The 17025-nt window shown below is 53.2% G+C and overlaps 1 protein-coding gene across 12 annotated transcripts in view; it reads right to left on the bottom strand.

The window, feature by feature from the left end:
* The window catches only part of ZFYVE28 (zinc finger FYVE-type containing 28), a 159159-nt gene that overhangs the window by 51843 nt on the left and 90291 nt on the right, over positions 1 to 17025 (bottom strand). For all 12 annotated transcript variants that reach the window (XR_003132078.3, XM_049108572.1, XM_025437375.3 and 9 more), the window contains one exon: positions 5373 to 5513. Coding sequence is in view for 9 of the 12 variants with exons in the window: in XM_025437375.3 (XP_025293160.2) it covers positions 5373 to 5513 (141 nt within the window). In the remaining 3 variants the exon portion in view is untranslated. The remainder of the gene's footprint in view (positions 1 to 5372; positions 5514 to 17025) is intronic.

Below are 17025 nucleotides of genomic sequence, written 5' to 3'. Positions count from 1 at the left end.
AAACCAATAAAAAGAGACCTTACAAGTAGTAAGAGACAAAGATGCTATGCCCATGCAGAGCAAAGAGAGGGTGACCCTGGCTTTCTTCCTGGAACAGTGCATAGGAGGCCACAGAATGCCGTCTTTCAAGCCTTGAGTAGCTGTGAAGCCAAGGATCCCTGCTTCACCGGGCAACCCATGTGCATCTATGAAAAACCTGTGATAGCTAGCACCATGCTTAATGGGGAAAACCACAAGTTTTCCCCAGTATTGACCCTCAGATTCACTGTGGTCCCATTTAGCGGGCTTTTTTGTAGACTTCCTACAAGCAGTTTCTAAATTCCATACAGAAATGCAAAGAACTTAGAACAGCAGTAACAACTTCGAAATAGGACAGTGTTGGAGATGTGACCCCATGGGCTTATAAGACGCAGGAAAAAGACACTGTAGTATTGGCCTGAAGACAGATGAAGAGGACAGAACAGAGAGCCTGGAAACAGGCCCCTACTGATTGGGGTAACTGGTTTTCCCAAAGGTGCAATGACACTTTTCCGTGGAGAAAGCATATAGTCTTCTCAACACATGATGTTGAAACTGAGAATTAATTTGCAAACAAAACAAAACGTGGGTCCAGTCCTTACTTTATATACTGATGTAAAGTCAGTAGGAATCACAGACCTCAGTGCAAAGCCTGAAACTATGTTTTCTACAGGAAAACACAGGAGACAATCTGATGACCTTGGGTCAGGCCGAGACTTCTTAGGACATGAAAAGCATGATCTACGAAGAGAAAAATGGATAAACTGGCCTTCATCAAAATCTAAAACTTCTCTCCTTCAAAAAACTAGGCAGAGAATGAAAGACAAGCCACAAATTGGGAGAAAATAATTATAAATCATAATCAGATGAAGGCCAGTGTCCAGAATACAGAAAGAACTCTCAACTGTCAATATAGAAACAAAGAATTCAAAGAATTCAAGAGCCGGTGCTGTAAGGAGCTCTCCCCACCCTGCCACGGAGGTGGCCAGCCCTCCTGGACTCCCCCAGCCCTAGTCCCTCCCGGGCACAGCTCCGAGGATGCCGAGTGCCAGGTGCATCGCACGGCAGACGGGAGGCTGGGGTATGCAGTCAGGGTACACTAGGGACCCCTTCTCCCCGAGAACCCACTCTGCTATGGGGGGGTGGGCATCAGTACCTTCAAGCAAGGGGAGGTTCGAGGGTGTCGCCAGGTGTGGCTGTGTCCAGGTGTGGCTGTGTCCAGGTGTGGCTGTGTCCATGTCGCAGATCGGCAGCAAGGCGCCCTGCACCCACCATGACCCCGTTAACTAGCTACACTTGGCTACAAGGTCTGTTGGCACATTTTGCCATTTAATATTCTTCACTGAATCATCTAAAATTATACTCCCTTGATGGTAAAAGTTACAGTGTGGCTTAGGAAAAACAGGTCGATGACGATGATGGAATCCAACCCAGAGCAATGTCAAGCCCATCTGCATCATGAAATCCAGATCCCACTGTATTAGTGCCTTGGGGCCGCCATAGCAGCACCACAGCGGCAGCTGCTCCAAGTTTATTCCTCACAGGCCTGGAGGCTGGCCGTCTGAGACCCAGGGGAAGGTGAGCCAGGTCCCAGACCCAGGGGAGGGTGGGCTAGTTCTGGTGGGCCAGTTCCCTCTGAGGCCTCCCTCCTGGGCACATACACCGTCCTCTCCCCGTGTCCTCACATGATTGTCCCTCTGCATTCAGTGACCTAGCCTCCTCTTCTTACAAGGGCACTGGTCAGACTGGATCAGGACCCACCCTAATGACTTCATTTTACCTTAATTATGTCTTCAAAGACTGGGGAGTAGGACTTGAATGTATGAGTTTGGGGGCAGGGGACACAATTCAGCCCATCACAATAATCCAGGATTCATTTCATCCAGCTGAGCTATGATTTCTAATCTTTTATGGTTTCTGAAGCCAGAAAGAGAACAAACAGGCAAATGTCATCAGACATCCACCTACAACCTCATTTACACACAGTCCACCATTTTCATGAAGTAAATAAAAGGTCCTTTAGGTGAAAATGAATGACTCCGACTCCTTCTAAGATTAGAGCCAGCACCATGCAAGTCCCTGCCTCTTCCACCTCACTGCTCCCAGCCCTCCCTGCCTCACCTCCGTCTCACCCCACAGACATGTTGCCCTGGAGAGCCAGTTCCTGCTGCTCCTTACAAACCCAATGTTCCTCCTGTGAGAAGAGAAAAGGGGGCTGCTACTGTTTCTTGAGCATCTACTCTGTACCTGGCACTTGCCGGCAGACTTCATCTAGCAGACCCCAATATGGGGCAGGAAGGTTCCAGACACTATACCCCAGGTTCCAGACACTACACCTCCCCCTCACCTGCCCCTCACCTCCCCGGTGAGCACATAGCACGGGCTGTAGGTTTTGGGGGCTGCAGCAGCCTAACTGCACTCATAAGGACCAACCAGCCATCAAGTGCTAGCTGAGCAAGCAGATGGTCACAGAGCACTGGCTCCCAATCTGGCTGCACCTGGGGTGCTTGAGGCCCCCACGACTCACTGGTGCAAGAAATCAGACTTCCTAGCAGGAATCCAGTGGAGAGGCCATTACCCAGAGGACCATGTGGAGAGCCCCTCATGCCTTGAGGAAGACAAAGCTCCAGACCAGAAGGACTGGGCCCCTGAATGTATCCCCAAATTTGAGCCAGAAGTGCTGACTCAAACTGAACTGAATGGGACCCCACGTGGATGCCTCCAGGGCTCCTGGAGAGCTGAGCCAGGCCAGGCTGGTGCCACCACCATGCATGCTCCACATAGACACCCCACACTCAGCTGAGGGCTGTACCTGGGCTGATGGGACCTGGGGGCCCTGAGACACCCCAGACATCCAGACTAGAAGACTCAGGGATTTGTCACTGAGGCCAGGGTCACAGACAACAGTGGGATGAGGAGAGGGCACATTGGCAATGCCAAGCTACTGGCCCCAAAGCTGAGAAAGTCATAGCCTCTGGGTGCTTGGTGGTGGTGCCTGCAGCTGGCCTAGGGCAGATTCACAGGTGCTGAGAACATCAGGGGCCTGCGGCTCCTAAATCTGGCCTCCTGTGACCTACCTAGGATGCCAGTCCATGCTCTAAAATCAGGGCCACCAAGTGGCCCTGTAGAGTGGGCTGCCATCCGCTGACCTGTCAGGGCTCCGCATTGTAATTGCAGGTCACCAGACCCCACGTTGCAATGGCAACCTGGCACCTGTGCACATAGGTCTCTCTGACTACAGTGACCCCAAATGTCTGCCTTGCTTCTGGGGCATTGTCTACACAGAGGCAGACCCCCTTCTAGTGACTGCTGTTGAATGAATGAATGAATGAATGAATGCACAATCAAATAAACAACCCAGCATCATGACAGTCAAATGAATGAAACAGCAGCCAAAAGTGGAAAAGACAAAATGTCCTGTTTCAAGACAAATGTTAGAAAAGAAAGTTGCTTTCCAACCTAAATTCCTGAGCTCCTAAATGTCCTAGGAATTTACTAGGACAGGAGCCCTTACAGAACCCAGGTCCCCAGTAAGTGGCCACTTAAACAAATATGTTACTAGGATGAGTCTTTACAAAATTGTAGCATGCACACGAAGGCATCCCTTGGTGGCACTAACTCCTCTCCTGGGTGGGCGGCAGAGCACACGGCCAAGATCCATGAGGTGTCAGCCACGATTCCTAACTGCTGTTATGTGCACAGGAGCCCCACAACGGGACCAGGCCATCCCCCGAAAGGCCTGCACCGCACTGGCCCTGGGCAGGTGTCCAGGGAATGTTGCTGCTCCTCAGCTGTGTCTCTAATGCCCCTACCCACACTCCATCTCCCTGGGGGTCTGCGGTTTGGGCTGAGCCAGGGAGACGGGCCTGCTAGACCAGCCCCAGCAACCCCTGTTCTGCGTCCCTAATGAGCTTCCCTGGCTGACAAGATGCCACACATGTTGTCACACGTGCTACTGGGAATGGAGCACATCTACCTGAGTCTCCGGGAGAGGATGCTGGAAGCTGACGCCTGATTCCTCTGGACTTTGTCCCCCCAACTCCCCAACCCCATACCTCTTCCCTTGGCTGATTGTCCTTTGTGTCTGTTCACTGGGATCAATCCCAGCTGTGAGCACGACTGTATTCTATGTCCTGTGTGTCTTCCTAGTGAGTCATGGAACTAGGGGGCTGTCATGGGACCCTGACACAGGAGTCTTAAGAGAAAAGTGAGAAATTAAAGATGCTTGTGCAAGATCCTTTGTATGACTTGTTTCTCAACCCCCTGCAAGTTGCCTTGCCCAGCCTAATGCCAGGATGGTTTTCCTTTCTTGATTTTCCTCTGTCAAGACTCTACGAAGCACCCAACTTAGTGGCCACCTTATTTGGTCAGTTTGTGTAACCTGCAAATACATCCACCAGTGAACTGGTCAGACCGGGTCTGGGACAAACACAGGGCACTGCTAGGGGCACAGAGCTGCAGCAGGAGCAGGTATGGTTGGGGTGGTGGTGCGGGTAGTGGGGGGAGCAGGGGGACAGGGGCATGGGGGGCAGGGGTGGCATGGACAAGGGCAAAGGCAGGGGGGTGGCAGGGTGCGGCTGGGGAATCTAGAGGGAGGCCTCCTGGCTGTTAGGTTGGTGTGCTGCAGGCACAAGTAAGGGTATTCTCTGGTGGGAAAGAGAGAGCGCTGATGGCCTGGCAAGTCCCGAAACCCCCTGGCCCCTCCAGTCCCCTAGGAGAGGGGAGGGCCTCCTGGTCATTCTAGGGCTAGCCAGGACCTGCTTCTCCCACCAGAATCCTTATCTAACCCCCTAATGCATAAAACACACCGTGGAACCAGCTTCAGTGGCATACCTCCCACTGCGTCCGGCCCTCCCAGTGATCTGGGAAGCATACCTCAGGCCCCCTCCCAGGTCAGAGAGAACCAGCAAGATGTGTGGGCAGAATGTACCAAGAATATTCTGGAACTTTGAGAATGACCTTGACTGTCGCTTGACAAAACTGCATTCAGGCCTCAGGGTCTCACACTGGTAATTGGCTAAACTGGAAGAACATTTCTAGCATCGCTTCCAGGGCCAGTGGTAAATCGTGCAGCATGGCAAGGGTCCGAGCCCCCCTCCAGGAGCCCTGCACATAGCCTCTATTGCCTAGCCCCCCTCCCATGTTAGCAGCTCCCTGGCCAGGACCCTGCCAGCTCCTGGTTGCCCCTGCCTGGCTCTCTTCCCCACCCTGTTCAGCTCAGAATCGTCCCTCCTCCCAGCTGGGTGTGCAGCTGGAGTGAGAGGTGCCCAGCACCTCACCCAGGCTACCTGAGATGTGCTCACAGGTGGGAGCAGGTTCCCCCATGACAGGCTCTTGGCCCTACGTGCACTCACCTGGCAAGAGCGAAACTGGCTGACAAGCAGCGTGCACCGTTGCGGGTCCTTGCGCCCGTCCAGACTGTCCAGCTCAGCCGCCACCTGGTTCAGCTCCTCATCTGCATAGTAGAACTGGGCGAGCAGCTGTGGGTCCGATCTCTGCAGGGGAGAGAGGCACAGGCATGAACCAGAGCATCTGCTCACAGGAAGCTCCACATGGCTCCTAACCAGACACCAGCCTAACTAGATGCCTGTTCCGAACCCCATCGGCATGTCAGCCCCCAGGGCTGTGTCCATTTCTCAGAGGCCACTCAGGTTGCAGGGCCCCAGGGATAGTGCCTCTGTGGGGAAGCCAGAGGCCCAGGCCCTAAGCCCCCAGGGGTGCGAAGACTCCCAGATGAGGGGCTCCGGGAGAGTGTGGTCTGGGTGGTAGTGGGATAAAATGATTGGTTTGAATAATGGTTTTTATTCATAAAACGAGACTACAGTGACAGCCAGCCAGTGAAGGAAGTGGCCCAGACACACAACACAATTTCCTCAAGTGAAGCCTAATCAGTGGTTGCCAACCCTTGCTCTGCCCTCTAGAATCTTCTCGGCTCTCAGCCTCATTTCCAAAACACCAGAAAGTTCCAGTGCTCTTGGGCAGGAAGCCCCTTCCTCAGGGGTTCACCTCCTACCCCGCTTAGAACCCCAGAGTCCTTCTCCCCTGATGGGCCAGCTGCCTGCCCCAACCCCGACCCTGACCCTACTCTCCGCTCTGCCCCAGCCCCACCAGCCTGCTCCCTGCCTGCACTAGCCTGCTCCCCTGACTGGCCTGCTGACTGCCCTGACCCCGACCCTGCTCCCACATGCATCAGCCTGCTCACACTCCCTCTGGCTTCAGGCAGGCATGGCTTGTTCCCTTTGATCTGTTTCCAGGATTAGGAGAAAGCCACAGTAAAAGTGATGAAGCCGTGGAAGATATTTTTGTAAGTCGTGTTTTTCATGATCATACAGAGAAAGACAAAGGAGAGGATGCCAAATCACGCGGGTGTTCCAACTTGCTGGAAAAATCACGCACATGTATGCATACATACGCGGCTCAAAGTCGACCCAGAAGTTAGCACATGGTTATGTTTAGTACCTACTTTCGTTAAATGTAGGATAACTTATAATTTTCATAATTTTTGGTAGCCTGTTTTTCCCGTCAAAGGTGTTCCCTGTGCCCTGGCATTCCACCCCCTCTCCTGTATGTGCCCCCTCCCTTCCACGGTGTCTTTTACTCAGCCCAGGGGTCTGGGTCCTTCAGTGCCAGACTGTCAGCTCTCCATGCTGGTCCAGGAGGAGCCCCCAAATGCGGCAGAGCAGACCCATGGGCGAGGGTTCCCAGCTGCAGCAACTGGCCCGGGACGTGGGGGTGCGACTCAGGCAGGCCCAGGGAGGCCTTTCCCAGAATTTTCCAGGACAGTCTTGGAGAGAAGAGCCCCTTCTGTCACCCATTTACCCAGCAAACACTGCCTGAGCACCCACTCTGCCAGGGATGCAGGGGTCGGGGTGACACTGGGATGACACAGACCCAGCCAGCCCTCCCACACACACCTGTGTCCCAGCATCTCATGCCCTCTCTGGTCCCCTCAGTGGGCTCAGCTGACTTGCCTGGTTCCCGGCACACCCAGGAAGGACACCAGCATCCCCCCTGCGATGAAACAGGAACAGGATCGGGGTCGTGGGCTGGGCAACACTCTTTGCCTCTTTCCTATTCCATGGACTGGGTGGTGGTGAAAGTGATGCCCAAAAGGCATCTCCTAGCCTGTCCCCCAAGGGCGTGGGAGTCCCAGGGAAGGGCAATGGTGGTGCTAGCACACCTAGGGTTGGGAGGCAGGTGTTGGGGGTAGTAGCCTCAGGGCCGCTGACCTTCAGAGGAGGCCCCAAGGCCTTGGTTCTCAGATTCTCAAAAGCAGCCCCAGAATTGTGACCTGGCTCCCCTGGTGGCTGCCAGCTTCCTCTCCCACAGACCTGGGTCCCACGAGCGTGATCTCAAGGAAGGAGAAGACTGCCTCCAATAGCACCTTGTTACCAGGTACGTGGGCCCTCCCTTCTCATAGAGGGGCTATGGGGCTGAGGCCACTGCTGGTCAATGACATGTGCTGGACTCTGCTGGTGAGCCCGGGCATCTTGACACCCTTGCTGGGGAGCTGACGACAGCCATCACAGCCCATTGGCTTCCTTCTGCCCCACATCCACCCGGCCCCCTCACAGGAGTTGGGGTGGGAGGGCAGGAGACCAGGGGCATGGTTGGGGACAGCCCCATAGCAGACACCTCGCTGTGACCGAGTACTTCTCACGGAGCTGGCCTGGAGCCCTCTAGTCAAAGTGCACCAGAGCTGGGGATGCAGAACCCTCCCCACATCTGTTTCTTCAGCCTCCACCACTGCTGGCTGACCAGACACCAGCTGGCCTGGCAAACAGGCCAGGGACCAAATTTAGGGCAATGGTAATGACACCTTTCTCAGAGCTAAGTCTCTGCTCTGAGAAAAAGGGCACAATGCGAGGGGGCGGTGCCCAGAACTGTCCAGAAAATAACTCAGAATCAATCTTTATCCTGACACTAAAAACCTCACCACATATAAGTAGACTTCAAATCCAAATATTCACACTGCTTGCCCAGGTGAGCCCGACCCCCTCTGCTATCAGCTGGCAAACTTCGTGAAGCCAGTGGAAGCAGCAACCAAAGGTCCAGGAACATCTGATGGAGGCTGTGGTGCCTGCTGCCTGGAAGACAAAGCTTTCCCTTCACAGCCTCCCACCAACCTGGCCGTCCCCCTCCCTGCACCCAGGGAGGACTGAGCCTCAAGGGGGTCTCAAGCTCATGCATGTTTGTGTGCATGCACATGTGCATACATATGCACACATACACACATGTGTACACACACATGCACACACCTACATTCTGGAGACAAACAAGTACCATGTATGTACATGTGGAACTGTGAGGTGTGTGTCTGTGCATGTGTGTGTTACATGCGTGTGTGCTTGTATGTGCATGCACGTGAATGTGTGCCTGTGTGTGAATGGAAAGACACAGGAAGGGAACAGCAGCACCTGGTACTGAATGTACCCCTGGAACTGTGCGGGCTCTAAACCTCTTCTGGATCATGCTTTCCCAGTCAAGGGCACCCGGCAGGTGTGGCACAACCTGCTGCCTTGGAATTGGATTTCAATCCATTGCAGACCCTAAAACCAGCCCTACAGAGGTGTTGTCCATCAGCTAAAGGAGAACTGTAAACATGCACGTGCAACAGAATAAGAGAATTCAGAAAACTTTTTGGAGTTAGTGATTATATTACTGAAACTCAAAAGGTCTGTGCTATTTAAAAATTTTAGACATAACTTGAGCTAGCTTTCCAGTCTCCTTGGGACTGGTACTGCCCATACAAGAATCAGAAGTCTGCTGTGTGTCCTGGGCAGTACTGGCCATGTCAGTCATACCCCCCACCAGGAGACTTCAGGTTCTGTGTGAACAAAAGCTCTAGGCGGAGATCCCAGGAAATGAATGAACACAAAATTACATTTATGCTAACAGAATCCAAAGGAGAAATGATGGTATCCCATTTCCCTGAGTCTGCACAGATAAACAACAACAGTTGGCTGAGGACGCCCTTCCGGACACCCACATTAACTAGTAGGGCAGGGTGGAGGGGGTACCTGTGGATGGAAGATGGAGCGTTTAGGGACAGAAGTTGTCTTTCTCGCTTTGATTGGAATCGGCCCCCCTTATTCTATAACATTTTAAAATTCAATTTTATTTTTTATTTTTTAAAAAAGATGTTATTTAGGGATGCCTGTGAGCATCTGCCTTCGGCTCAGGTCGTGATCCCAGGGTCCTGGGATCAAGTCCTGCACCAGGCTCCCCACGGGGAACCTGCTTCTCCAACTCTACCTAGGTCTCTGCCTCTCTCTGTGTGTCTCTCACGAATAAATAAATAAAATCTTTTTAAAAATTAAATTTCAAAAAAGATGTTGCTTATTCATTTGAGAGAGAGTACAAGTGAGTGGGGTGAGGAGGAGTAGAGGCAGAGGAAGAAGCCGACTCCCCACTGAAAAGGGAGCCAGATGCAGGGCTCAATCCCATGACCCCAGGATCATGACCTGAGCTGAAGGCAGGTGCTTCACCAATGGAGCCACCCAGATGCCTCTAAAATTCCATTTTAAATTAAAATTTTAAATGTCCTTAAGGAAAATGTCCACAATAAAGAGAATCAATTGGTATAAATAAGAATAATTCATCCTATTTTGGAATAAAAATGGTAAAATAATAATTTAGAACTCAATAGAAATGTCTTTTTTTGCACAGTCAATATTTTCTCAAAATCAATTCAGGGCAGTGGAGGTTTTCACAGTTGCAAGAAGACAAAACTAAGCTTGTGGAGGAAGCATCTGGCTTAGGTGGTGACCATGAACAGGCAGCTCAAAGGTGGCAGGAAAAAACATGCAACAACAAATAAGTACTAAGTCAAAGGGCAAAACTGACTAATTCAGAACTAATTTTGTAAAGTTGATTAAATTACTTATTGATTCAGAAACCTGCTCTGTGGTGTGGGAGGGGACACAGGAGGCAGGAGGTAGAAGTGAGCTCGGCTCTGCCCCCAGGTGCCCTGCTGAGCCCAGGCCCCCATGATGTTGATGCTGGCATCCACATCCCAGCGGGTTTCCAGGGCTTTGAGGCTGGTGGGCCAGGCTGGAGCAGAATGTATGAGCCCAGAGTCTCCCCTGAGGGGTTGGACCCCCCCAGCCCTGTGCAGAGCACCCACGTGAAGAGATTGAAGCCTGTGAGGAAAAGGAATGGCCAAGGTCACACTGCTAGACAGGATGGAGCCCAAAATCAGTCCAGGGCTCACATCAAGGACCCTCAGGCATCCTCGTGGGAAAGAGGAGGAAGAAGTAAATGTGGTGCAGGTTCCCATCCCTTTCACACCCTTTGCTTCCCAAGTAAGAGGTAAGCTCTGCAGAGGGAGGGCCTTACAAGGACACCCCCTGTTTACTCCAGGGCAGCAGCCACACAGCCTCAGCCAAGCTGTATGATGGGCAGGAGAGGAGGAGGAGGCAGATGGTCAGACAGGTGGGTAGGACAGATGGTGGGATGGGTGGCCTGGAAAGACCAGAAAGGACCAGCCCCCTATGCCCCCAGTGTAAGCCCAGTGATGGAGCACAGCCCAGGTATCGTGTGGGGAGTCCCAGCACCCTGCCCATCAACCTCCACGTTCTCCCCAGCAGTTGTCCCAGAACACAAATCGGTCTCCGTATGCCAGTTCCCAAGAGAGACTACCCCACATGCCCCCCACCATCCCAACACTTGGCAGAAGAGAGCCTTCCAGATCTCAGTGGACCCCAGGTAGGCTTCAGCTGGACAGAATCCAGGATGCTCAGGGATGAAGGCTAGGGGCCTCAGGTGTCAGTCCTGTCCTGGGCCTCTCTTAGACCAGCTTTCCAGTAAAGCCTCAGATTCCTCACTGCAAAACCACAAATCCAAGAATTTTGTAAAGAAATCAGAGAAAAGCCTCCAGTTGTAGCACTTTGAATTTGCTCATCCCCAGGAGTGCCCCCCCACCCCCTACCAGCCAGCTGATCTTTAGGCACTGGGACCAGGAAAAGCTGCCCAGACCACACTGGACCATTAAGGAAACCCAGTGACCACTGGTCACCAGGGCTGGAACCCCTCATTACCTCCAAACACTGATAGAGGCCCTCCTGTAGGACTTCACCACTCTCTGTCCCCACCAAGGTCTGGCAGACGTGGGCAGCCATGACTCATGCCCCCAAAGTTGGCCCTGTCTGCATCACTACACCCTGAGGACCGCCAGGCCCCAGATACCAGCCACCCTTCAGCAGATCTGGTGCCCTACACAGGTACATGCTCCTGTTGTCACGTGGCAGCAGCCCTGCCATCTGGCCCATTGATGACTGGTGGCTGGTTACTCCTGGGCCCATCCCCACTTGACTGCCTGTTTTCTCTACCCAGGCAGCTGCAAATGGCATGCCCAGGCACCAGGAGGGACTGTCAGGGGCTCTGTCCTGCTCCCTGCCCAAGCTGGCAACAACTCCTGCTGGTTGCTTCCCTCACTCTCAAGAGCTATATACACATCATCTAACTTCCAGTCCTACCTCAGAGGAGGTGAAGGCTATTCCCCAATTGGCACAGGGGAGAGGCTGACAAATCCACCCAGGATCACAGATCCAAGTAGCCCCACCTGTCACTCTGCCTCCTTGACAAAGAACAGCCTTTTTCCATAAGTCAGTTTCCCTACTGGCTTCTGCTGGGTGTTGAGAGCAAGGGCTACACAAAGCTGCCATCTGAGCTGGCACCATGAGTCCCATGGGGGCCAGGCTCAATGGCCCAAGGTCCAGGCTCACAAGCTCATGGTGGGCCAGCCTTTCATGGACACCACGTGTCAATTTTGGGTGCCCAAGAAGCATCTATCCACAACAGGAGGCTAGCCCCATCCTGGGCTGCAGCCAGAAAATCATTGCTGAAGCCCAGTACCCGCCCTACCTAGGGTGGGCACCAGACAGCCAGCCCCACATGCACTGTAGCCTGACCCAGAGCCATAGATGGCCGGTCCTCCGTTGCGTGGGGGCCAGTCAGGTCACTGTGAACTGCTGCCTCGAGGGCACAGCACTTTGCAGCAGAACACCAGCCCAGGAATGCTTGCCCAGGAAAGACTGAGGACTTTGTGTCTGATTCACATCAATAAATATTTCATCTCTATGGGGTAAGAATAGAGGCAAGCCATTCTGATAATGTGTTTGGAGGAATCAAGGGCCCTTAACAGCATGGGGAGAGTCTGTGCCCTAGATGGCAAGATGAAGCCAGAGGGCACAGAATTTAGAAGCTGTGTGCTCGGCTCAGGTCCAGGGCAGGCCGCAGGTTCAAATCCAGCTGTCACCCACTACACAGTAACCATGGGCACCCATGTCTCAGTTCACCATTTGCAAAATGGGCTCAAAGCACATGGAATACATGGTGAGTGCCTGGGGCATAGCCGATGCTCAGTAAGGTCCACAACGGAATCATCAGGAGTCATCACTATCAGTAAAAGTGATGGTGTGGAAGCTGTCAAAGGTGATAAAAAAATAACCTGAGAGCATCATCCCCTGAGAGTGGCCTGAGCTATCCACCTGACTGGACTGTCCCAGAAACAGCTGATCACATACCGACATCCAGCCAACAGAGCCACGTGGGAAGCCTCAACACCCAGGTGGGGCGAGGACCAACAGTAAGGGCAGGAGACACCCTCCACTACACCTGATCCCTGGATCTCCACTGACTGCGGACCAGGACCCGGACAGGAGCACTTGGGGTTGCTCTGCGGCATGCCTCCTGCCCAATACCTGTGTCTTTCTGAGCCCTTTGTAGACATCAGGGGGTGGTGCACTGGGGTGCAGGGGCGGGCCAGAGGGGGCTGGGATGGGTCACTGGGATGAGGAGTGGGGGTATTGGGGGTTGGGGGTAGGGCACTGGGAAAAGGAGGCGGGGCGCAGGTGTCTGTGAGCCTGGAAGGGCAGGCTTGGGGTGTAGGGCTCCTCCAGCTGTTGGAGGCTTGGCTTCACTGAGGGGAAGGAGGAAGAGGCAGAGGGAAGCATCAGCTGGGAGTGAGCAGCAAGTGGAGCCTCAGGCGCCACGGGGTGGTGTCCATGAGGAGCAGTGTGGGAGGGCTGAGAGGCCAGTGGGACGGAGCAGAGCAACTGGAGGAATGCAGCAGGGCACAGACCCTGGCACCTGTCACTGGGGCTTACACAGTGAGCAAGGAACTACCCGAGGCCTCCGACGGTGCACCTGCGTGTGGGGGGCATGTGACAGCCACCTTCCCAGTCAGGCAGGCATCTGGGCGAGTCCGCCACCCATTGGAGAAACCACAGCCTGGCCACTCTAGCCTGCCAGCCCTGGCCCATCACCGCTCAAGGGGGCTCCCTGAATCCTGACCCTTCAGAGACCTGAACCCTGCACCTGCCTGACCGGTCTGAAGTACTAGTCTGCACTCTGGCTTGAAGATGGCTAAGTGCTGTCTGGATGGGCTGGGTTGTGGTGGGCCAAGGGGAGGACCCTCCCTAACCCTCCAACTCCTGGCCTGGGCTAGAGTGCGGGTTAACCAGCTTGGAGAGTCACCCCATGACCAGAAGACCTCCTCTGAGCCCCCTGCAGAATGAAGTCTGAATGAACATGGGCAGGGGATACTCCCTGCTATTCTACAGGAGTGGTGCAGGAGAGGGTCAGCATCCCACTGGCAGAGACAGGCCAGGACTCAGACACAGTAGGTCTCATGCTCAAGAAAGTAAGGTGGGCAGACGTAACACAGCCCAACATCACTGTGAGCCCAAAGACGGCCCTAGAACAGCTCCCCAACATGTCAACCCAATAGGACGGTCCTGAGGCTGAATCTGGATACCCACAAAGGAGCACACAACATCCTCTTAAAGAGATGAGGGGCAACATGTAATTAAATCTAGGGTCCAGTTAGTCCAGCAAAAAAATACATGAAATCTTACCCACATCTAAGAGGTCCACATGTCAATTCTGAGATAGTTTTGAACTCCATTCTTGTTGAAGATACTTTTATCCCTATAACCAGTGTTGCCCCAAATGACATTTATTAAGAGCCTCCTTAAGCAAAGCTGACTGTGGGCATCCCTGAGGCGAGCCCAGCACTCCCCTGCTTCCCACCTCGTCTGATAAATTAGTGCCTTGAAGATTTTAGGACCAGTGTAGACACCCAATAAACCAGTTCCCTGTACCTGCTATCTCTCAGCCGAATCGGTCAGCCTGCAGGGGCAGCTGCCCCACCTCAGGCCACTCTGGAGGACAAAAGAGGAATGGCTCAGGAGAAAGCCCTGTAACTGCAGAGGATCCTGGCCTGGGGTCACGGCAAGGGGCCCCTTTATAAGCATGCTCTCGTGTCATCTAGAGGCAGACTTACACCATTGGGGGAGATGCTCCTGAGATGTAGGCCCTGGGAGGAGGAGAGGCCGCCCTGTGATGGCTGGGACACTCCTGTCCAGTGGGAGCAAGCAGCCAGGCGCAGGACCCTGCAACACCCCAGGTGCCCACAATGGCCTTGCTGCAGTATTTAGTGTGTGGCCAAACCAGATGCATGGCCTGGAGATAACAGACCATCTAGTGAATGAATTTCAGAAGGAAAATGAATTTGCAAAACTCCCAATCCAGTAGAGCACACACAAATGACACACTAGAAACAGATTGTGGGGCCTTTCTGCACTGCAGCTGCAGCAGGATCACAGAGAAGCTCTTCTGTAACTGCAGGGGAAAGGGGCCAGGCATCGACACATCTGGAGGGAAGTGGGCTCTGCATCCCCAGACCGAATAGGCCACACCTGACAGCTGCCTGTTTCAATGCAAATCTGTTTCGACCTTGAATAGATTCAAGGTTCTTTAAAATGCATGTTATTTTCAAAACTGACTACTAGATAGTAAACTGGCTAGGATGTCAATCACTTCTGTTCCCACACTTCTAGCTAAGGGCCCTGGGCCTTTGGGGTGCCACCCTCCTGCACCCCCTTTGCTGGGACAGAGTCCTGGGCTCAGGCTGCCTGGCTGACAGTAGCCCATAAACCAAATGAGGCAGGGAGCCAGGGGTTGTTAACTTCTCAGCTTCTAGGACAGGTGGGGATCTACCCAAGGGAAACGGAAATTAATCTCTTTTATAGATTTTATTTATTTATTTGAGAGAGAGAGCAGTGAGTGAGAGCATAAGTGGGTGAGGGGCAGAAGGTGAGAGAGAGGCAGACTCCTCACTGAGCAGTGAGCCTGATTGTAGGGCTCAATCCCAGGACCCTGAGATCATGACCCGGGCTAAAGGCAGACACTTCACAGACTAAGCAACCCAGGCGCCTTGGGAAACAGAAATTTAAATTGCTTGTTTATGAACTCTCCTCTCCTTCAAAAAGAATTTGAGGTGACTTACTAAATCAGAACACACATGAACTGAGCCTGTGTGTGTTTTTTTAAAAGATTTTTATTTATTCATGAGAGACACAGAGACAGGCAGAGACACAGGCAGAGGGAGAAGCAGCCTTCCTGCAGGAAGCCGGATGCAAGACTCGATCCCAGGACCCCTGGAATCATGACCTGAGCCAAAGGCAGACACTCAATCCCTGAGCCATCCAGGTGCCCCGAGCCTGTGTGTTTAAACAGAGGAGCAATTAAAGGGACCCAAACAGGAGTCCCAGGTTCGGGACCAAGTGGATTACTGCAGGTGGGTTACAACAGCCTCCTGGGAACACACTGGTCAGGGGGGAACATGGAATTCCAAGGGGCGTCTCCCTGGAAGGACCTAAGAAACAGGACATCACCAGAAGCCAGCCCCAACGGAGGCCTCCCTGGCTGAGCACCCCCTTGGGACCCACCTGAACTGCTCCTGCCTTGAGGGATCCAAAGACTTAGAACCCAGACCCTCTGGGCACACCTCACTCAGGGCCACTTGGGTGGTGCTGCTCAGGGAAGGTCTGCAGACAAGCAGTTCCAGTGGATCAGGACAACAAGCCTAGTCACCCCTTCCAGAGTGTAATCTTGGCTTTCAGAAATAGTTTGATTGAGATATAACTCACATAACATAACTCTGCTTCCCACCAGAGGGAAGCATAAAGTACACAGTTCAGGGGTTTTAGTATATCCATGGGCTTGTGCAACCATCAACATGCACTAATTCTACAAGGCCTTCATCGCCCCCAAAGAAAAGCTTATGCCCACTACCAGTCATCCCTCTTCCAGCCCCTAATCTACCGTCTTTATGGATGTGCCTATTCTGGACATTTTGTGCCAATGGATGGTACAAGATGTGGCCATTTGGTCCTTCCCCTCAGCATGTTCTCAAGTGTCACCCACACTGTGGTGTGTGTTGTCGTCTTGATGGGCGAGGAGTATGCCACTGTGTGGATGGACCACATTTTGTCGATGGCTCCTCTCCTCAGTTGGTAGACACGTAGATTGTTTCCACCTTGTGGTAACAGTGAATAATGCTGCTGTGAACAAGTTTCTGTGTCAACATGAGTCTTATGTTTGTCTTGGCCATAAACCTAGAATGGGATCTGGGTCATGAGGTAATTCTGGGTGAAACCAAGGAACCACCAGGATGCTTTTCAAAGTGGCTGCACCACATAAGAATCCCAGGGCAGCAGTGTTTGAGGGCCCTATTTCTCCAGGCCTTGTTGTCCCGGGGGCCACTGTGACATGATTCCAGCCCTCCAGGGGCAGGGGCCGGGGGAGTGGGGAGGGAGTGCAGGGGGAAGGGCAAGGTGCCACCTCCATGTGTTTTGATCTACATCTGCCTGCTGAGTGAGGATACAGAGCTCCTTTCCTGGACTTGTAGGTCCTTAGAAGTCTTATCTGTTACTGTCCTTCCTCCCCGTGACCTGTCCCTGCCCTTGCATCAGAGGAGTTAATGGCAGTCACGCTGTCTGGTCTGACCAGACCTGCTTTTCCACAGCTGCTTAAGTGTGCAGTCTAGACTGGGCCTCTGTCTGCTGACCCCCCAGAGGGTCCCTCTGCCACAGCCCAAGCCAAAGGCAGGTGTGGACTGGGCAACGTGGCACCTTCATCATGATTAGTACTTGCGTACTTGCCGTAAAGGGAGTCCTTGGGGCAAGGCAACGGTGTCCCCCATCACCTGCCCTGGGGCCC

Source organism: Canis lupus, chromosome 3 (assembly GCF_003254725.2).
Source record: "Canis lupus dingo isolate Sandy chromosome 3, ASM325472v2, whole genome shotgun sequence".
Taxonomy (NCBI): Eukaryota; Metazoa; Chordata; class Mammalia; order Carnivora; family Canidae; genus Canis; species Canis lupus.
The sequence above is the reverse complement of the archived record's forward strand: the minus strand, read 5'-3'. Positions and strand labels throughout refer to the sequence as shown.